The sequence below is a fragment of the Nematostella vectensis genome, chromosome 7 (genome assembly GCF_932526225.1).
Source record: "Nematostella vectensis chromosome 7, jaNemVect1.1, whole genome shotgun sequence".
Classification (NCBI taxonomy): domain Eukaryota; kingdom Metazoa; phylum Cnidaria; class Anthozoa; order Actiniaria; family Edwardsiidae; genus Nematostella; species Nematostella vectensis.
In genome coordinates, this window is record NC_064040.1 from 2,388,977 (window position 1) to 2,410,688 (window position 21,712).

Below are 21,712 nucleotides of genomic sequence, written 5' to 3' on the forward strand. Positions count from 1 at the left end.
TGTAAAATGTGTGCCCGAGGAATGGCGGCCTCTTTTCCAGAATTTCTCGGGAAATTTTAATCTTTCTGCCATCTTAGTACACGGTCTACAATGTTTATAAGATGCTTTCTTAAATATCAGGTAACAGATTGATCCAAACAAAAGTGCAGAGCCCCCAATATGTCAGGCCTGTTTCTAATGCGCCTCAAGCAGTGCTTTGCTTTAGGGACTTGTGTGTTTTTATTCATCTTTGGCATCCTCTTCGATCGTCACTTAAGACTTAGGCCGTCTCAAGGAATGTCCCTAGACTCAAACAAGCTGCAAGTCCCAGCCATTAGAACCAAAAAAGTCATTGCGAGAACTTTAAAAGAGGGCTCGTCCCGTAACAAAACAACATTGGAATTATTGCATAACAAGCGACTATCTGAATATGTGAAAGATGAAAAGATTGACTCGCTAGAGGCAAATCATCTGGCAAAAATTGGGATAACTTTGGAGAAAGCTTTGAAGAAAAGGTCTGACAACTATATACTTGGGATTATAAAGAACAAAGGAAAAGTAAATGGAGCTACCAATGAAAATTTGAAAAATCAGTCACGTCAAAGCGAGGGGAAGAAAAGGGTTTTTCAAATCCCTTACATAAAGGTAAGAGGCATTTTATAAATAGACAATTGTAATGAGAGGAAATTTTCAATCCATTTCCATTCGCTCGATGTGAGATATTCAAATAACCATAGCAGGGGCGTATCTAGAGAAAAACGCAGTGCGGGGGCCAGAGTAGTAATAAACTAACCACAGATCAAACAATTTTAAATCCTAAACTCTAAAATACACACATAAGATCAACCGTCTTCTTAACTACCAAAAGAAGATCAAATAATTTGGAAAGATCAAATAATGTAATAAACATACATGCAAATTTTTTACCGCATGGTTTTGTCTTTGTATAATCCCTCTTTATCCACGTGAGTTCCCAAATGAGTTTATAATTATGGAAAGTGATGTATAGTGCTCATGTCCCCATGGGGGAGGGGGTGGATTGATCATCGATGCTAGGTCTAACTATAACAACTATTGTTATTTCGTCCAGTTGTATGGAGTGCAATACGTCCTTGATAAGTCAACTGATTACACGCCAAATTCTCACAAGCCTCCCCAACATGTTTACCATGACTACGCGCATGCGCGCGTCGTGTGTGATGACCGGGGAGCAGAATGCCAGGGTCTCTTCCAGTGGTACCGGGGCAGTCATTTCATTCTGTTATCTACGGTGACGATGGTGCAGAGAGGAAGAGGTGTGCTATACATCAAGGCCGATAACGCTGCGAATTTAAGTAAGTCAAGCCTGTGCGGGCGCTAAGTCAGGATTTGCAGGGGGGGGGGGGGGGGGGGAGATGTGTGTGCAATCATATGCGAAAAAATCTATGACGAAGGCATCTTCTACATAAAGATGTCTGTTTGGAGCCATGGTCTCCTTTGTAGTTCACTTTCTCGCAGAGCTGTATTGGGAGAAATGAATCGGGGCTTTGGAAAATTTTCTTTTATAATGAGGGTTTAAGCTTTCTAGAACTACATCTTGGGAAACCAGAGTGAACCTTCGAATTGAAAATCCAGCTGCATGCAGTTGAGAATTATACTTTATTTACTCTTCTAGTTTTAAAATCATCTCTCGTTATCATTTAAGGTAAGCACGGCCACTTGTCAAGATATCGCTTACCTTTTGCAGCTTTTGTAACCGCTGACCGGGCGTGTGTTGTCCCAGTGAGCGCACGTTCCCTCCCCCCCTCCCTCAGCGTAGCAAATTCGTCGGGTTGCACTCTTCCCCGTCTGGACCCGTTCGACCCGAGCGTCACGGCATTCTTCCAGCGACGGCAGCCTCTACAGTGTGAGGGGGTGGCGTTTACTAGTTATCATGGAAACACGCTGAAGGTTGTACGCAAGGATGACAGAGGTATGGTGTGGTGTTTACTAGTTAGCATAGAAACACGCTGAAGGTTGTACGCAAGGATGACAGAGGTATGGTGTGGTGTTTACTAGTTAGCATAGAAACACGCTGAAGGTGGTACGCAAGGATGACAGAGGTATGGTGTGGTGTTTACTAGTTAGCATAGAAACACGCTGAAGGTGGTACGCAAGGATGATAGAGGTATGGTGTGGTGTTTACTAGTTACCATGGAAACACGCTGAAGGTGGTACGCAGGGATGATAGAGGTATGGTGTGGTGTTGTCGGTGCTGCAGTAGTTGTTGGTTGTGGTGGTGATGCAATGATTATGATGCTGACGATAATGGGTTTTGTTGTTGGTAATGATGCTGATGTTATTGATGATAGAAGATGGTGTTGTCGACGTTGGTTATGGCAATAATTCGTGAGGATAATGATGGCTTGTGATGGCGAGGATAATTTTGATGTTGTTGATGACGATGTTCATGATAAGGATGATGGTGTTGATGATAGTATTGATCATGTTGATGATAGTATTGATGATGTTGATTATAGTATTGATCATGTTGATGATAGTATTGATGATGTTGATAATAAGGATGATGATAATAGTGTAATGTTGTTGTTGCTTATAATGATTGTGAGACTCATTATGGGAGAAACACGGTGTTGGTCGCGATATCTGCCCGCATAGTATGGTCATAATGCTAAATAATTTTGATGATTTTTGTGGTGGTAAAAGTCCTTCACAGATAATTGCAGTATGTATATTTCTCCTCACCGAGGTGCCCCATTAAGACGCATTACGTACCGCGAGATCCACAGAGAGAACGCCACCGATAATGGCTATACTCTTGGCTTCTCCCATGAACTACCACTGAACTTAACCAACGGCATTCGCCTTACGCATGACTTCATCCAAGTAACCGCTGAATTTACAAACGGCGCAACGCAAGTCGACTATCACTGTCACGTGACGCCAAAACCCGAGGTCTCCAATATAAACCGCGGGTTTAGGGGGATACCGCTGAATATAATTATATTGGGACTTGATAGGAATTCTGCTGGCACGTTTCAGCGGCTGCTGCCTGATGCGTATGAAGTACTGAAAAAGGAGCTCAATGCGCATATGTTTGAGGGTTTCTCCTTACTAGGGGAGGGTGAGTAAGACGGTGCTTGAGGGTTTCTTCTTACTAGGGGAGGGTAAGTAGGTGCTTGGGGGTTTCTCCTTACTAGGGGAGGTTAAGTTGATATTTGAGAGTTTCTTCCTACTAGGGGAGGGTGCGTAAGTCGGCGAATGATGGTTTCTCCTTCCTAAGTAATATCATTATTCATCACGTAAGACATATTTTCTTTCTAAACTTTCAGGAACAACGCCCCAATTAACTGGCCTCTTGACAGGAAAAACAGTGGAGTCTAATTGTGCCAAGCATGAGGCTCGAAGAGGCGTCGATGGAGCACAAACTGTAGACGAATGGCCATTTATTTTTAAGACTTTAAAGGATAAAGGCTATGTTACTATGTTCAGCGAGGACGCTCCATCTATCGGTAAGAATAAAAAAGTGTCCTCTGTTAGCCGGCATTTTGTCACCCCAACAAGATACCAAGTGCGACAAAGCATCCATCGGCTACCTAAAATAAGCTTTTGAAATATTTTTGTCTGAATTTGGTAACTAAAATATAAAAGCTTGTTTTTAGATGGCTATTTGAAGGGTCCATCACATAGTTTGTTTTCAAATATGGAATAAAATGAAATGAGTGTCTGACAGGGGCAGTGCTAGAACAACAAATCTTTATGCATTTGCGGGGGGACAGGGATAGGATACAGAGCGTCATCCCCCTCCATAAGTTCTTTGTTAAGTCTTCGTAAAGTTTTTCGTCTGGTGTTACTAAGCTAACACATGGTGTCGTCTGGTGTTACTAGCTAACACATGGTGTCGTCTGGTGTTACTAGCTAACACATGGTGTCGTCTGGTGTTACTAGCTAACACATGGTGTCGTCTGGTGTTACTAGCTAACACATTGTGTCGTCTGTTATTACTAGCTAACACATTGTGTCGTTTGGTGCTACTAGCTAACACATTGGGTCATCTGGTGTTACTAGCTAACACATTGTGTCGTCTGGTGTTATTAGCTAACACATTGTGTCGTCCTGGTGTTACTGGCTATCACATGGTGTCGTCCGGTGTTACTAGCTAACACATTGGGTCATCTGGTGTTACTAGCTAACACAGTGTCGTCTGGTGTTACTAGCTTACACATTGTGTCGTCTGGTGTTACTATTTAACATATTGTGTCGTTTTTCTATAGGTGCATTTGCCATGCGTCTAAAAGGCTTTGCTAACCAACCCACCGATCATTACGGGCGCACGTTTTGGTCAGCAGTGCCATTCAAAGAGACAACCGGTCTTCATGATAACTGCATCAACTCACAACCACAACACCGACTTCAATTGGAATACCTGAAAAGCTTGTTTTACTCGTACCCAAGACAACCGAAATTTGGATTCACATTTCTTGGAAGCCTTTGCCACCAAGAATCTATCAACACAATTAGTTATGCTAATGAGGATGTAAGGGATCTCTTCTATTGGCTAAAGCGGGAAGGCCATTTGAACGACACGATGCTGGTTGTCATGGGTGACCACGGGGCCAGGTTTGGCGAGATTCGCGCCACTGTTCAGGGGAGACTGGAAGAGAGGCTTCCTTTTCTCTCTATTGTACTCCCGGAATGGTTCAAGGGAGAATTCTCTCAACTTTTCTCCGCATTGGAACTTAACCAAAAACGCTTGATAACACCATTAGATTTACACGCTACTTTTATGCATATTTTGAATTTCCCCCACGATCCTTCGCGATCTCAATTATCTGATGGCGTGAGTCTGTTCACGTGCATCTCTGAATCACGTGACTGCCAAGGGGCAGGGATCCCCGAACATTTCTGCCCGTGCCTCGAATGGGAACCGATTCGTAAACACCACGCGCATATTGTTATGGGTGCTCAGGCGGCCGCTTACAAAATTAACTCCTTCCTTGCTCTCGACAAGACAGCAAGTAAACTTTGTCATTTCACGAGGCTGAAAAACATTAAAAGCGCTGTCCAAGAGATACTCTTCGCTAAAGTGCTGACGTTTAAGGAAACAGAGAATGGGATAGGCCTAGGAATAGGAAGGCCTTTGTATGACAAAGCAGGTAGTCCAAGTGAGTGTAGATATATAATTCAATTCTCGACTCAGCCTGGCAGCGCGAGATTCGAGGTAATGGTTGTCATACAAGACAATAAAGCCAGCATAAGAGGCAGTATAAGCCGCATTAACAAGTACGGCTCACAACCGTCATGCATTGCACAGGCCTTACCACATCTTCGACCGTTCTGCGTATGCAAATAAGCCACAGTCAAATCTTCAATAAAAGATTACTCTTTTATCGCGTATTACGCGTAAGAATCTGTTTCCCCTTTTAGTCCACATAAATCAAGCCTGCGAAAACAGACGCCTCTAGCAGCTCGCGAAATAACTAGAGCCGCAATCCGGCGACAACGCGAAGGTAATGAGCCCCTTCGCTTCGGGTTGTTGCCGGTTTGCGGCTCCTTTGTAGTCAAGCTTGGAGCCTCTAGGTAAGATCGAATATGAGCCTCTGAAAATTGCCATAATAAATAAGCGCTTATTCGAGCAATTATTACGGAATGAAAGAAACACGGCACTCTCAAAGCTTTTGCGGATCTAAAAACATAAGGTTATAAAAACATTAATTTATTTTTACGTTATACTGACAATTCAGGAGTGCGCATGCGTGAATTGTTTCGTTTCTTGCAGACCCACATGGATTATTCGAGGTAAACGGATGTCCTCGTTTCCGTCCTCCAGAAATTTCAAGACCGTACTTACTAGGATCATTTCTATAGTACGCGTCCCGTCTTTGTAACCTTACAGAGACAACCACGATACCCACGGTGACGATGCAAAGCGTGATCCTCTGAGCGCGAAGCACGTCGAGGGCATTGCCTTGATTGGCAAGTCGCCACCGACGATTGATGACCGTTCTTCCCTGTCCATTAGTGGCTGGGTGGAGGAGGATCACGCATTCAGAGTGGGTATCTCGTTAAACAAACAAAGCAACATCACAATTTATGCTTTACGAGTCTTGTGGTAGTTTGTTTTCTCTCCCTTAAAGTAAATATAACTCATCAAACGAAGATTTGTAACGATATTTAAAAAAAACCTTTAAACTCAGATTATACACGGCGCATTCAACTGTTAACAAGGCAAGAGAACGCAGTGACGATAACATAGCTATAACATGGTCGATAAATTAAATATTCTAACAGACTATAAGTGATTCCTTGGTTTATAAATATTCTATCTTGCAACGGCTTTAGCCTCCTTTAACTTACTGATGACTCGTGCGTTCTAAACGGACAAAAATATAATCTAAAACCCAACACAAACCATCTGTATCGACAGCTAAACGATTATTTACTCGTGTCTGCTTGTCGACACGTGTGACTGTTTTGTTAACCAAATTCGATCCTAATCTCACACCATTGTCGAAGGTCACTGGACTGAAGAAAGTTTACGGGTCTGAAAGCATTATAGCGACATTAGGAAAATGGAGAGAATTGAGTTGGCCAATAGCATTCCTCCAAAGTTTTGGCGGTTGTTTTCAGTATTTTATGAACACATGTGGCCGTGTAGTATAACATAAATGCATAATACAACGAAATACGCAGTTAAATTCGCTATGATTCAGGAAGATACGAGACAAGCGAAAGCAAAAATTACTTGAACGTAGCACAGGTTTAAACACTTTTACAAAAAAATGTTTTCTATTCAGAGAAAAAAGGGGTGGAATGGAACTGCAGTTCTACATGGGAATGTCACAGTCTCGGAGAAGACAGAAGAGTATAACTACAAAGGTAATAACACAGATAGCATTCTACATCACTAAATGAGAGAAATAACGGGAGGGGGGGGGGGGGAGGGCTAATTTGCTGAATCGAACCTCTTCTTAAGTAGGACAGAGATGTATCGATGATGTTGGATGGAACGGTAATAACCGTTTTAAGGCAAAACAATAAAACACTATTGTGTCCGTTAAAATGCAATAGAACCATTTGTATCTACTGGCTTATCTTTTCTCTTTTTGACCGTTTTCTGTCACATTTCCCAAAAGCTCTACGTTTAGCCGTTTTTACACTTGATTGCCACAGCAAAGCCAATATCACTTACATCAGTCAATAAACACTAGTCTCCTTGTGCGAGGGAGACTAGTTAAACACGGGCTAAGATTATTGTTTTGCTAATTCTCGCTAATTCTCGTTATCCGTCGTGAGGGGGCTTGTAAAAAACATCAAGAAGACGCGCGAGACAAGAAGCTGCTTCGTCCCTTCACTAAGAGAAATCCTGCATTGCTTTGGTCTAAAGAAAAATGACTCGCTACATTACAAAAAGTAGAGTTGTTACCGTGAAAAGTACCTCCCCGCACACCACACCGACCCATTATGACTATGTTATGACGGCATTTCTAGTTCCAAACGCGGCGATCATCCTACTGAGCTTCCTGGCGTTCAGTCTCATCTTCCTCGCCATCTTCTTCCTGATCTTGAGGAGAATGCAGACCAAGCTGATGGAGAAGCTGCACACACGAGAACGGAACTACATCAGCTTGGGTCTGCGCTCACTGATCTCGCGAGAGGCGAGGGCGCTTATTAACGATGGACACGAGTGTGAGGAGGACGAGGAGGAATGGGTACTAAACACGACCAACGAGAAAATCAAACAGGCTCAGGTGAGTATATCGGTAACCTTTGTGACTGGCTTGTCGATTCCAGGCTCGCACACTGTTCGCCGTTTGTCGCCATTTCGGGTTTGGGTATGGTAAATCGCGCACGTGGTTTCGTCGCCACTTCGGGTAAAAAAAAAGTGTATCATCGAAAGATATGTTTCTCTGAGCTACTGAAGTAGGTTGCGTAGATAGCAATCCCTTCATTTACAGACCATAAAAGATACGAGAGCATCTTCAAGGGCGGTAGGAACAGTGTTTGTTTAGCTATGTTTAGCACGTTTCGGCAAGCTCGTCGGAGACAGTTCGCGCTCCCCGGGGTAGTAGCTCGGATTACGCAACATGACCTGTTGACGGGTTTTCTCATTAAAAACATGAAGAAAGCGTCGCAAACAAGGCACATTTTAGAAATTGAAGGGAAACTCGTTATTAATTATCAGGATTTAGCCTAACAAACTCTGTTCCTACCGCCCTTGCATATAAACATGTGATTTATGTTGTTTCAGGAGACTCCAAGTACCATTGCTCGTCTCCAGGTCTCCGCCGCCTACTCCGAGACAACCGGTCGCATTGCCGTCAATATTTGCCAGGCTACTCAGCTTGCTACTGTCCTCCAACAACACGGTTACAATACATTACAAGTGCACGTGAAAATGCAACCCCTTGCCACGAAGTTCCGTTACAAAACGCTCTCCAAACCGGCTTATCGCGCCATCTTCGACGAGCAATTCGCGTTTGATGGATTCAGAAAGAGGGACTTGAGGAAGTGCTGGTTTCGTTTTCGGTTGTATTCGTTCACCAAGTTCGGTAAGAAGAAGATCGTAGGACAAGTAAACGTCAGTGTCACGGACTTTGAGGAGAATGGCGTATGGGGAACCTTGTGGTTGGATGTGACGCCGAGTGATGAGATGTACAGGCTGATAGCTAGTGCAAACGAGCTTGGAAACTACTGACTTGTGGAGAAAAAAAATATCCAATGTCGGAGCTCTGCAACGCTTTTTTTTTTTTGTAAAGAAGAAAGAAGTCCCAGAACTTCAATTTCGCGAAATTAAATCCCCTGCAAACAACTGTTTGGCTTCGCTTGCTTAATAGCACAGGAATAGTAAAGCCTGCGGAAGCTCGGTGTTTTACTTGTACGGGTTTATACCATCTCTGAGTGTTAAATTAAAATCCTAGACAACAATACGTGCGATAGTATAATATAATATAAACTAGAATTATTCAAACATAGGACAGCGGCGCTAAGACAGGTCTATATTACAACAAATAGCAAAATTTACCTTAAAACCTATTACCATATCAAAATATATTCTATTACAAGATCTTTTAGCTCAATAAATTACGTTTTAATGTTTTCCTATTGGACCTCCGTGTAGATGGTGGTAGCGAATGCAATGGTCTGCCATTAAAAAGTCCGTCGGTCGCCTAGTCGGGAGAGGTCTGTCGCTTAGTCGGGTGAGATCCGCCGCCTAGTCGGGTGACGGCATGCATTTCAGTCGGTCAAAGGAGGCTTTTTCGAGCTCCTCGCGGTGTTTCGGATGCGAGATACGGATCAGTTCGTAGGCTCGCTGGCGCAGGTTTTTACCGAAGAGTTGCGCGATACCATACTCAGTCACAACGTAGTGCACATGCGCACGTGTCGTCACCACGCCAGCGCCTGAAATCAACCAATCATCATCAGGAACGCAAAGTGTCGTCTTTGCAAAATAGCAGCAATTTTGACACAGATGGAACTCAACAACAAAGGTTGTGTGAGAATGAAAAGAGGCTCAACTCATACGCACCTTGTTTGATGAATGGTACGATTTTTGATTCGCCTTTGCTTGTAGTTGAGTTCAGCGCAAGAATGGGTTTCCCCAGGCCATCATAGCCCAGGGCTGCACCTCGTAAGAAGTCTACTTGACCCCCCACACCTGAAATTGGCAAATAACATTTTTATATAAATTAACTCAGTCTTCCTAAGATGCATTGCACTATCGGTAAAAGGTCCCAAAAGAGTCCACATAAAATAGCATTTTTGCCACGAACCTCTACCATCAGGCGGTGAATACATCAGAATACATAAAGCCGCCAAGAATTTGGCTTTCGCTCGCGTTGAAAATATCCGCCATGGCAATGTATCATGGGTAGATACGAGAGAGTGGTCCTATTGACCTGCTTTATTAGCTGTAGGGTTTATAATCAAATTAAAGATTCTATTTTGTGAAGTGTTCGTACTTTCTATCTTTTGTAGGAATTTCTCTCTTAATAAATCTTTGTAAATTTCACATTTTACTACGAAATGGAATTCATCTTCTACATCTTTCTTACATGTTGGAAAAATCCTTTCTTCAACCTTTGTATAGGTTCTTGTGTGCCTTTCTCAATTTGCAAATTATGGTTACTTATTCTTAGTCGAGTTAGAGCAATCCTATGCTCTATGGCAGGGATACTTATTCTTAGTCTTAAAGTTCTTAGTTTATTGCGTTCGTTACTAATTTTACTATTGTCATTTAAGATTTCGCTGATCCAATTTTGAAATCTAATGTCTTTAAACCTTAGGTAAATATTGTAAAAAAGCTTTCTGTAATTATTAGTTCATTGTGTGGAAACCAGGCATACCCAAATCCACCCCCCCCACCCCCAAGGTCTGTGTTACCTTAGGTAAATATTGTTTAAAAAGCTTTCTATATATAATTTATTTAACCTTAGGTAAATATTTTTTAAAAAGCTTTCTGTATTTATTAGTTCATTGTGTGGAACCAAGGCATACCCAAAACCTCCCCCCCCCCTAAGGTCCCCCCCAAGGTCCCCCCCCCCAAGGTCTCTGTTACCTGAGTACATGCGAGTGCCAATGGAGTCAGACACAACTTGTCCGGTCAAGTCGACCTCTATGCAGGAGTTAATGGCCGTCATCTTGGGGTTTTGACTTGAGATGGCGACTAGATTTACAAAGCCGACATCAAGCATAACTGGGGAGATAAGACGTGTGATTTTTGCAAAATTAATTCACAAGTGAATTTGTACAGTAGACATGATAAGTATCACAAAATATAGGCCTCGTAAAATCAATATGCTTTTTCCCTTCCACTTTGCTACAGGTACACCCCTTCGGTGTCTTCCCCATGCCCGCCACCCCCCCCCCCCCCCCCTCCCAGCAGTGTAATCAGCACACAAAGACAGACAGACTGGACACACCTAACACCAAATGACCACCCAGTTCACTTACCTACAAAGGGGTTGTTATCAATAAACTCAAACACTTTTTTGGTGCCGATCACAAAGCTACCAACAATCCTTCCTGGCAAGATCTTCTTCTTGGCATTTGTAACAGCTCCACGCTCTACCAGGTCAACAACACCATCACTGAACATCTCTGAATGGATACCAAGGTCCTTGTGGTCCATTAGCTCAGCTAGGCAACAGTCTGGAATACTTCCAATTCCTTGAAAAAAGGGGAAAATATCAGTGTCAGTGTCACAAAAACCAGATGAGCAGGCATGGATAATATATGATCAAGTCTAGGATTTGGAGTTTTTTTCAATAAAAAGAGACTTCGTTTTGGTGGTCAGGGGCATGGGTGGGTTTAGGGCAAGAGCTGACTTTGCCCCCTTTTCATTTTCTCTTCGTTTTCTCACATCTACAGCATTGGATGAAAGTAATATGCCACCTCTTCATAAGGTTTTCTTACATCTACAGCATTGGATGAAAGTAATATGCAACTTTGAGTCCTCTTTACACTACCCCTTCTTAAGGGAGGTGTGTGTGACTAACTCTGCCATTCCATACCCCTAATGCCTCTGGACTTACCCATTCCATACCCCTAATGCCTCTGGACTTACCTATTCCATACCCCTAATGCCTCTGGACTCACCCATTCCATACCCCTAATGCCTCTGGACTTACCCATCTGCAAGGTGGCACCATCAGCCACCAAATTCTCTGCGATGTACTTCCCAATCTTCCTGTCTTGTTCACTGGGCACTCCAGTCTTGTGTTCAGGCAGAGGGAAGTCAGCGACACAGAGAACATCTAGATGTGACTGATGAATGCCTCCGGGACCTTGTGTTCGAGGGCACTGGGGGTTCACAAGCCCTGTGAAATTGACCAGAGATTAAGAACCAACAAGGCTTTTGTATTTTAAGTACCTTTTTTATGAGAACCTAAGATGTATGGCAGGGAAGAATAGGTTCTTATTTGAAAGATCACTTAAATGTTGATTGTCAAATAAAAACAGACGGGGTGATCATTGACAAAATCAATTTTAACTCTAAGGGAGGGCACTTTGGGGTGGTCAACAGAAATTCTTACCCCTAAGAGATAGCAAATTTGGTGTAGTCGAAGGTATTTTTAACCCTAACAGATTGCAGAATAATAAAAAAAACGTTTAACACCATCTTAGGAACAGCAACTAGTCAAATTTTATACACTAAAAGATAACAGACTCGAAAAAAAACGTTTAACATCCCCTTAGGAATAGCAGTTGGTAGAATTTTATACCCCAAGAGATGGCAAAATCAGAAAAATCCTCCCCAGGGGTTATTAGTTATGGGATTTAAACTAGCTGTGTTTGCGCTTGTATGCACCATGAATGGCTCTTTCAGATTCTTCTACTTCATAAAATGTTATCATTAATACAAGGGAGGAATTTTTTAAATCACATACAAAAAAATCAGATACCAAAATATTGCTGTTCATGAACTTTTTGAATGCCAACACAACCCTGAAACCAATTCTAGTTTTTTGTTTGTAAAATTTTTCTTGTTTTTTTTTTCTTTTGTAAAATTTTTCCAATTAAACATTGTGACATGTTTTGTATTTGTCAGCGTTATTCACTGCAACCTTAGTTGAGGCCACAAACCATGGGTCTAAAAAAGTTCCCTTAAACTCTATCGCAGTAGAATTTCATTTGTTCTCAATGACATCTACTAAGATGTTTCCTGTCTCGTTGGTTTCAACCACAGTTAGCCAGTTACTGAACCTAGGTTGGAAGCTCTAGTTTAACCACAGCATTAGCCTGATTTGTTAAAAGTTACCCTGATTTATAAGAACCTATTCAGCCTGACCTTGAAATTTCTAGTTTCTTATATGTAGGCATTTACTGTATCTAAAATAAAGGTAAGAACAAAAACTTAGGATCTGCTAGCCAAGCAACAGATAGCTCAAAGCTTTTTACATAATGGGTAGCACTCATTGCTGGCAGTAGCTGGCAGGAAGAACATGATAATGACAAAATCTCCTAAAATTGCCAGTGCAGTTCTACACAGAATCACTCACCAATAATATATTTTGCATTTTGTAAAGCTGCCCTTGTGACATCAACACTAGGGCCCAAAGTACAGAAGCCATGCTTGTCAGGGGGACTGACTTGAATCAGGGCAACATCTAGTTCAATCAGATTACGATGGAAAACAAGAGGAATCTCACTAAGAAAGATTGGAGTACAGTCAGCTCTGCCGTCATTGATAGCTTTCCTACAGTTGGCCCCAATAAAAAAAGAGTTGTCACGAAAGATCCCTGAAAATATAAAAATATTTTAAATTAGTTTTTGATGCAATCGAATAGTTTGAGGCCATTTAATATTCACAACAACTAAACAAACAAACAAATATATATATAACATGTGGACCTATGTATGATCATGACATATACATTTTTAGTCATTTCTTGCGTGAGGAATGTCAAAGTGAATTTAAAAAATAAATAATTTAGAACAATAAACAAGATGAACTATAAACAATTTTTTTTCCACTCATCAATCAAAGTTCAGAACATAGTGGCATTGAAATTAAACCCACATTGAAAATTTGCTCATTCTAACAATTTTCCTCTAATGTCCAAGGTTTTTTGGTAAAACAGCTTATATATTTTCCTCTAATGTCCAAGGTTTTTCGGTAAAATAGCTTATATATTTTCCTCTAATGTCCAAGGTTTTTTGGTAAAACAGCTTATATATTTTCCTATGTCCAAGGTTTTATGGTAAAACAGCTTATATCTTTTCCTCTAATGTCCAAGGTTTTATGGTAAAACAGCTTATATCTTTTCCTCTAATGTCCAAGGTTTTGTGGTCAAATTGCTTAAATATATTTTCCTCTAATGTCCAAGGTTTTGTGGTAAAATAGCTTAAAGGGGAACTGCAAGCTAAATACAACCAGGACTCATATTGAGATGTAAAAACAAAAAATACGCTTACTGTAGGTGTTTTCGCGCGGTTATGATTCGTTTTCGAGAAATTCGACGTTTCGCCGCCATCTTGGATGTTTTGCTCGTCAGCGCTCGCTTTTGTGATGTACTGTATGAACAAGATGCCGTTTTGTTCCCGCCTTATGCAAATATTTATTCTCATTGCAGGCGCGCCTCTTCGAGTTACACTCAGACTACCCCTTGTAAACTAGCTGCGAGCTGTAATCACCGAGGTTTCAGCATATCAAACTCAGATACAAAGTATGATGTTACTACATAGGACGAAGAACATCAATTAGGGGAACACTGTTTAAAACAAGATCGAAAAAGTGTGACAGAAGACCATGAAGTGAAACAAAACCCAATATGTGCGACTTCATGTACTCAAACGACTGTTCGATAAGCTTACAACATAGAACTTATCGTTTGATCCGCCACAAGTGCCTGGATTTAAGTACTTTTCCACATAACAGAAAAACTGTAAGTGATATTTTGAAATATTTTGAAATACTGTTGAAAATGTTAATAGAAGGCATTTAGCAAATTGGAAATAAATTCGATAAGAGTACGTGTTTACATGCAGCTTTTTTAGCGAGGAGCGAGGAAATAGTCGATGAAGTAGATTTTTTTAGATTATTTGTTGATTGTATTTATACTAATTGTGTGCTAGCTATAACTGCCGAACAGACCTTCTAATAAAATTGTGTAGATGAACTGCTAAAAGTTGTGTATTTGATTGCATACTCTCGTCTCAGTGAGTCTTTGCATTAAAAACTGTTGTAAAATGAGAGTCATTCTTCGGGATTGAACAGGCTTATATTTAAGGTAAAATTATAGTAAAAAGCAACCCCTTTTTTTCAGTGCATTTCAAGTAATCATGCAGTAGAGATCGTGCATGGTATGATGTTCACCATCTTGGTAAAATATGAACAACTATAACAAATTTGGAATCACCATAACAGCATCAAAACTCCCCTAGTAAGCCTCACTAGTCAGCCCCCAGGACATTTTGTTCTTCGGCTAGAAGAGGGGTCTTAAAAGAAAATAGAAAGAGGGGGTTTAGAATGATAGAAATAGGGGTTTTATTTCAAAATTTCTGTCTCTAGCTTTTGGCACTTGGTAATTTTAGCCCCTAGTTAGCAGAGCTTTTACTGTAATCATATAGAAGGTAGCACTAAACAATAAGCTAATAAATGTTCATATAAAATAAGACAAGACAACTCCTCCCTATTTCCGCCATTTATTGGTTCAACAAAAGAATGAATATAAAATTTCTGCTGAGCATTAGTGCATTTCCAAGGGAATTGCAGCCCCAATCCAACAACCACCTCCCCCTCATTGACACACTCCAGGCTACAGGCAAGGGGTACACAATACAAAATCATATAAAAACTTGTTCAGATATTGGCAATGTGTGGTGCCAACATGATTCTGTCCATAGAAAACTAAAAGGGTTGATCTTTTTGCCCAATCTATTAATGATTGATATTGATTGTGTTCAAATAAAAGTCTAACACTGACCCATAACCCTAGATTCAGATATTTGCAATTTGATTGAAACAAGTCAGTATACTCCACATAGTCAAAATAAATGTAGACTCACATATATAGCACAGCTGCACAACCTTTTATTGTGGTACAGGTGTGAAGCATGAAGTTATTCTTTTTAGGTTCTTCATCAGTGTAATCCTTGCATTCAAACATTCTCATATACTGGTAACATTTGATTGGACTTTTATCATCCAGAGGTGGGGAATGCAGTCATCAACCACATTCCAGAAAATGATAAGCAGCACATCACCTTGTGACTGCCACCAAAATGAACAAATAAAATGGACTGTTTGTACAATAGTATTTTAAGTCACTAGCTTGATTCTTCATTTTTAGAGCATCACTCTAATAAAAAAAATATTATAAGGTTCTTATAAAAAAAAGGAATGTATTTATTATAACTTACAGTACTTTCATATTATGAAAAGTCCAAATACCAGCAGACAATCAAGAGGCTATATTGAAACACTATAGTAGGCATCCATGAGTTCAAATAATTGTGTAAAAAGTAGCCAATAAAATGATGGTTGTACTTTATTGACTGAAAAACATTACAGCATCCTTGCAGTATAAATTTTAAATAATGTATAATGTATAGTTAACAATAAATGATATATGAACTATTTTAAAGAAAACGCCATTCATATTATAAAATACAGATTAAAACCATAGCCAGTCAAAGCTATTACAGTAACATTACTAAAGGTATTTCGCAGAATAAAGAAGAATGAAAACCTGAAGTTTCTAAATAAATTCTCATATTAGCCTAGCGTATAAAGGATGCAATTTCGGATGTCATGTTACATAATTGACTTCAAAGCAAAGTACTTGAAATGTAGAATGTAAGACAAGGAAAATGTTATACCTGAATCTTCTTATTCATTTTCAAGTAAAAGCTTATTTTACCCATTTTAAGGCTAATAACTTCATTAGCAGCACGACAAAGTTTTTACGCACATGTACACCGATTCCTCAGATCCATTGTGGTTTGGTTGTGATATGCTTGCTCTTGCATAGTTTCGAGCTTGAATGATTTAACGTGAGGTTGTTTGATGCAACGTGGAATGAGACGAAAACAAATGGCTGCCACAAAGTTTCAGCGGTAATGCCAAAGAGCAACATAGACCACGCCATCTTGTTCATACAGCACGTCACAAAAGCGACCGCTGACAGTTTATGCGCTGACGAGCAAAACATCCAAGATGGTGGCGAAACGTCGAATTTCTCGAAAACGAATTATAACCGCGCGAAAACACCTACAGTAAGCGTATTTTTTGTTTTTACATCTAAATACGAGTCCTGGTTGTATTTAGCTTGCAGTTCCCCTTTAAATCTTTTCCTCTAACATCCAAGGTTTTGTGGTGAAATAGCTTAAATCTTTTCATCTACTAATGTCCAAGCTTTTGTGTTATAAAATAACTTAATTTTCTAACCTTCATATTCCTCCTTGGTATGCTCTGCATTCCCTTCTATATGAATATGGATGACCTCAACATTTTGCAGGTTGGCCTTCTTGCCCCACTTGGCCATGGCTTCCACTAGAGGGATGGGTGTGGCGGCGGCACTGTGTACAAACACCTTCATGCCTGCACAAAAGAGAACAGTTAAAACTTGTACAGTTAATAAAGAGACATCAATATTACAGACAGCCTCAAAACCAAAAAGTGTGTCTGTTATATAGAGTTGTCAACTAATTTATAGAGGTTCCGCTGTACACAGAGGTACTGTAAACTGTTTGGTGGTTATGGAGATTCTGCTGTACTCAGAGGTACTTTTAACTGTTTGGTGGTTATAGAGGTTCTGCTGTTGTAAACTGTTTGGTGGTTATTGAGATTCTGCTGTACTCAGAGGTACTTTTAACTGTTTAGTGGTTATGGAGATTCTGCTCTACACAAAGGTACTGTAAACTTTTTAGCGGCACATTGCACACGACAAAAGTTAAGACCCTAAATTTGTAGAGTAATTTTGCTTCAATTAAATATTGCCTCAAAACATGCTTCAGAGATATTGCATCAAAACATGAATAAAAATATGAAAAAAGGCATTGATGGTGAACAGTTAATTCATAATTTTTCTTTAAGGTTTCGCAAGGTTGACAATATGGGGCCACCATTTAACATGTCTACCATGTCATGAGGGAGACAAAGTCCCCAATGAAGAGACTCAGGTTTTCACACTTTGGTCCTCAAAAAGTTAAGGATAGTAGAAAGGGTCGTCGACCGGCTCTCGTAGAATGCGTCTTGACGGGCTAATATTTAACGAAATATTGTGAATAATATATCGTTTTAAAGCTGAATACATGTAGAATACTACCATAAATCTAAATTTAGTGATTTGTTTATACGGTATGAAGCGCGCCCTGAAAACTGACAAAACAAGTGGTGTTTACATATAGAGTTATAGGACCACAGGGTTACCACGTAAGACCGGCTCAAACGCAGAATATCAATCAGCACATAACAAACACCAAAATCGAGTCTGCGAATTTTGATTGGTTGTTTTGTTCGAAAGGGAATGGTTTTCAAAGTCGTAAGACGTTCTGATACCCGATCTTCGTTACATAACAGTTCATAATTCGGCAAAAGAAAGGACTCTCGAAAATCGCAGACACGATATTAATCTCAAATTATCGACTAAAACAATGTTTCAAACATGAACTCTTTACAATAAATTGTGTTGTGCCAATAGCTTCTTAAAGCACGCAGATTGGAGCAAAACTCATAGCAGAGTTATTCGCCGCTAAAGCTAAGTAAACATAAGAGGATTAAGAGGCAACCTGTCACTACCCTCTTCACCATTAACACAAGTGCCGACAAGCTCCCTGCTCGTGGGATACGGCTCCCTATTTTTCATGGGGAGCTCGTAATATGAGCACTGAGAACTCTTTGTGCCTGCGTTGTAGCTCATCACAAATCGCAACCAGTAAGAAGCCATGGCAAAGACATGAAATGCGTCAAAGAGAGTAAGCTAAAAAGAAAGCGTGAAACCTCGAGTTAATAAGGGAAGGCAAGCCACTATGGCTAAGGCCACTAAACAAACGTGGTGCTACAACTCCCCAAGTTATCGACAATGCTCTTGCTTCTTTGGATCCACGAGATAAATGATATCACCCTGGCTTCCAGAGGCTGAATACCCGCTTTGCACAGTATGCTAGGGGGCGCTTCGTTTGAAAAACTCTCCGAGCCTCTGGTTTTCAGGGTAGAACGATATTCGCTTCATTTAAAAATCTTTCAATACGTCAACGATCCATTTTTGTCCAGATATGATGGTTGATAGCCACGGATTTCGGTTAGATTTCGCTTTAGGTTTTACCACGTTGAAGTTCGGAAAAGTCGATGGAGTCACAGTATCATAATAAATGCTTATAGGAATTATAGTTTAAGAAGTATGCGAGAGTGGCGCCAAAATTATAATAACACTGTGTTGTGTCACCTCAGATTTGAAACCTCCCGGATAACGAGCACCAAATTAGTTGTGGGATGCTGTGTCTTAAAAGGATTAAAGGAATTGTGACACCTTTCGTGTTAGGTCTATATTCGACAGAAAACGAGCTTTCCTTGTAACTCACGATTCTTTTGAGATAAAAAGAAAATTCTTTTTGGAAATTGTAGTTTATTTGTTACCAAATCAATTCGAAATTATAAAAAAAAATTGGGTCAGAGAGTGCTTCTGACCCTTTCCACTAACCTTAAGCTCATAGCACTAAGCTATCTTACATTACTTTAAAAAATGGTTAGGGTTTGACTTTCCCTAATTCCAACAACCGTAATGATTTGAATAAAAGCCCAGGGCGCTTACTTATTTTTTTCGGGTCTTTGGGGAAGGGGCTTATTGGAGATGGGGCTCTTATTGGGGAGCGGGCGCTTATTGGGGAGGGGGCGCTTATTGGGAGATGGGGCGCTTATTGGGGAGGGGGCGCTTATTGGGGAGGGGATGCTTATTGGGGAGGGGGCGCTTATTGGGGAGGGGGCGCTTATTGGGGAGGGGGCGCTTATTGGGGAGGGGGCGCTTATTGGGGAGGGGGCGCTTATTGGGGAGGGGGCGCTTATTGGGGAGGGGGCGCTTATTGGGGAGGGGGCGCTTATTGGGGAGGGGGTGCTTATTGGGGAGGGGGCGCTTATTGGGGAGGGGGTGCTTATTGGGGAGGGGGTGCTTATTGGGGAGGGGGCGCTTATTGGGGAGGGGGTGCTTATTAGGGAGGGGGCGCTTACTGGGGAGGGGGCGCTTACTGGGGAGGGGGCGCTTATTGGGGAGGGGGCGCTTATTGGGGAGGGGGTGCTTATTGGGGAGGGGGCGCTTATTGGGGAGGGGGCGCTTATTGGGGAGGGGGCGCTTATTGGGGAGGGGGCGCTTATTGGGGAGGGGGTGCTTATTGGGGAGGTGTCGCTTATTTGGGAGGGGGTGCTTATTGGGGAGGGGGCGCTTATTGGGGAGGGGGTGCTTATTGGGGAGGGGGTGCTTATTGGGGAGGGGGCGCTTATTGGGGAGGGGGCGCTTATTGGGGAGGGGGCCACCTATTTCACTTTGGTGGAAAATACCAGCATTTGAATCAATTGAGAACAAAAATTTGGACACATAGGTATAAAGATGTTGAAGTGATAATAATCAGACCTGTGTTGTAATTAAGATTTACATCATTCAAGTGGTGTTTTTGTAGGGATCTTATTAGTGTGAGGGAAGGGGGGGGTTATTTGGTAAGGGGCGCTTATCAGGGAAGGAACTTTTTTTAAAAGGAGGGTGCTTATTTGAATCATTACCGTAAGCAGCTTGAATGATACGGTAGGTGTTGTACAGGTCGTCCATATAGGAGCTATACATGTGCATGGACTGAGGTTGCATATTTTATAATTCAACCCAGTTATTCAGGAAATTGTATAAGTATAAGACAATCACTGTACAGGACCAAAAACATAACATAATTTAGGAGTTAGCCTCAAAGAAAGCCCTGTTTGGACGAGTTTTTATTTTCTTTGTAGTATTCTAGTTTTGTTTTCATTTTTAAATGTCTAGACTTAAAAAATGCTTAATTAACTTAATCAATGTTGTTTCCTTTTCAGTGGTCGCAGCGGGACAGACTATTAATTCATTGCTTGTCGAAGCTCAAGCAAAATAATCTCAAAGCATTAACGAAAGTCTAAGCTCTTCTGCATTTGCATCGCATGAGGAAATAAATTTCATGTTGGATTCCTGCTGGTACCGCGGATTAAAATTTCTATGTGTCATTTAGGGTTTAATAAATCTCTTGCAAATTATGGTTCCAATTTCATTGCATTTGTGCAATAATGGATGAATTATTGTCTGTTTATTGGTTGATATGTAGCGAGCACAGGGGATCTTTTCGGTTCTAAACTCGCCTGATTTTATAACTTGCACGGCTTCTTCGGGTGATTTCCATGCCGGAGTTCGACCTGGCAGCGGATGGAATGGCTCCGAGGAATACGTGTAGTAGGGACGGTTTGCTGTGAAATTTAAACAATATTTACTATAAAAAGACAGAAAAGGCACAAGAACCACAACTGGCAAGCATTTTGTAGCTTGAATAAATCAGAAACAAGCTTGAAATACGTAAAATAGGTGAAGATTTCATTGATCACTCTGTAAACTCACAACTCGCTTCCCCAGCCTCGCGATTTCGTACAGAAATCCACGAAGAAACTGCCGGTCGAACAAATCTTGGCTTGACAGCTCGACTCAGGGCTAGCCTCGTCGCTAGCATTTTGTGGATTTGTAAAATCGCTCTTCGTAAAGGAAGAGAGGTTTATTTCTAGACAAATCCGTGGTTCAAGATGGAAGACTTGATCATCCGGCTACGCTCCTACACCACCCGATGACAGGGATGACGTCACTGCTGTGACGTCACAAAATGCCTTTTCCTTTTTTGCGCACGAAATGAGTTTCCTTGCACTCCTGTCCAAATTCTCTCTGATATAATATTTTCTAAGATTTAGACGTTTTTGTTTTCTTGTCTTTTTTTTATTTTTAATGTTTCTACTTTTTGCCGTTACAAAAGTTAATTTTGACCTTTAAACTAGTTACCGTGGCAACAGATTTATGCTCTCTTATGCAATATATTATTCACAATGTGTAGGGTAGCGTGCGCACACGAAAGGGGGTACTAAGCCCCTGTTTGGCTCCATAGGCGATTTTAATTTTTTTTTTCTTAAAGTTCGATTATGATCAAACCGCCTAGAAAGCCGTAAATTTGCTAGATACTAAGCAAGATACCTTATCTAAGCACTGGTCTAGTCAGATTGCTGTAAATGATAGTGGAACCATGTAGAAAGTTTCATTAAATA

At 41.0% G+C, this 21,712-nt stretch overlaps 3 protein-coding genes, 1 long non-coding RNA gene and 1 other non-coding gene across 5 annotated transcripts; 3 read left to right on the top strand and 2 right to left on the bottom strand.

Moving 5' to 3' along the window:
• The first annotated feature begins 6 nt into the window (after window positions 1-6).
• On the top strand, window positions 7-5,353 carry LOC116609569. The gene is made up of 6 exons (XM_032370361.2): window positions 7-624; window positions 1,070-1,313; window positions 1,706-1,930; window positions 2,708-3,082; window positions 3,291-3,470; window positions 4,233-5,353. Exons 1-6 carry the CDS (start codon window positions 160-162, stop codon window positions 5,309-5,311), a joined length of 2,568 nt encoding a protein of 855 aa, XP_032226252.2. The 5' UTR covers window positions 7-159; the 3' UTR covers window positions 5,312-5,353.
• Window positions 5,354-5,795: 442 nt separating this feature from the next.
• Window positions 5,796-6,016, top strand: LOC116614493. Its single transcript, XR_004294563.2, has one exon. It is a non-coding gene; the product is annotated as a small nucleolar RNA U3 (small nucleolar RNA).
• A 16-nt stretch (window positions 6,017-6,032) lies between these two features.
• LOC116609568 lies at window positions 6,033-9,068 on the top strand. Its single transcript, XM_048730142.1, has 3 exons — window positions 6,033-6,837; window positions 7,450-7,709; window positions 8,210-9,068. The coding sequence occupies exons 1-3, from the start codon at window positions 6,741-6,743 to the stop codon at window positions 8,654-8,656; spliced, it is 804 nt and encodes a 267-aa protein (XP_048586099.1). The 5' UTR covers window positions 6,033-6,740; the 3' UTR covers window positions 8,657-9,068.
• LOC5502093 (4-hydroxybutyrate coenzyme A transferase) lies at window positions 8,887-21,254 on the bottom strand. Its single transcript, XM_048730141.1, has 9 exons — window positions 21,024-21,254; window positions 20,771-20,875; window positions 16,850-17,002; window positions 12,960-13,199; window positions 11,589-11,777; window positions 10,912-11,127; window positions 10,517-10,654; window positions 9,488-9,616; window positions 8,887-9,360 (listed from the first exon to the last, which is right to left on the bottom strand). Exons 1-9 carry the CDS (start codon window positions 21,130-21,132, stop codon window positions 9,173-9,175), a joined length of 1,467 nt encoding a protein of 488 aa, XP_048586098.1. The 5' UTR covers window positions 21,133-21,254; the 3' UTR covers window positions 8,887-9,172.
• Window positions 15,474-16,843, bottom strand: LOC125568271. Its single transcript, XR_007312219.1, has 2 exons — window positions 16,282-16,843; window positions 15,474-15,761 (listed from the first exon to the last, which is right to left on the bottom strand). It is a non-coding gene; the product is annotated as an uncharacterized LOC125568271 (long non-coding RNA).
• Window positions 21,255-21,712: the final 458 nt, after the last annotated feature.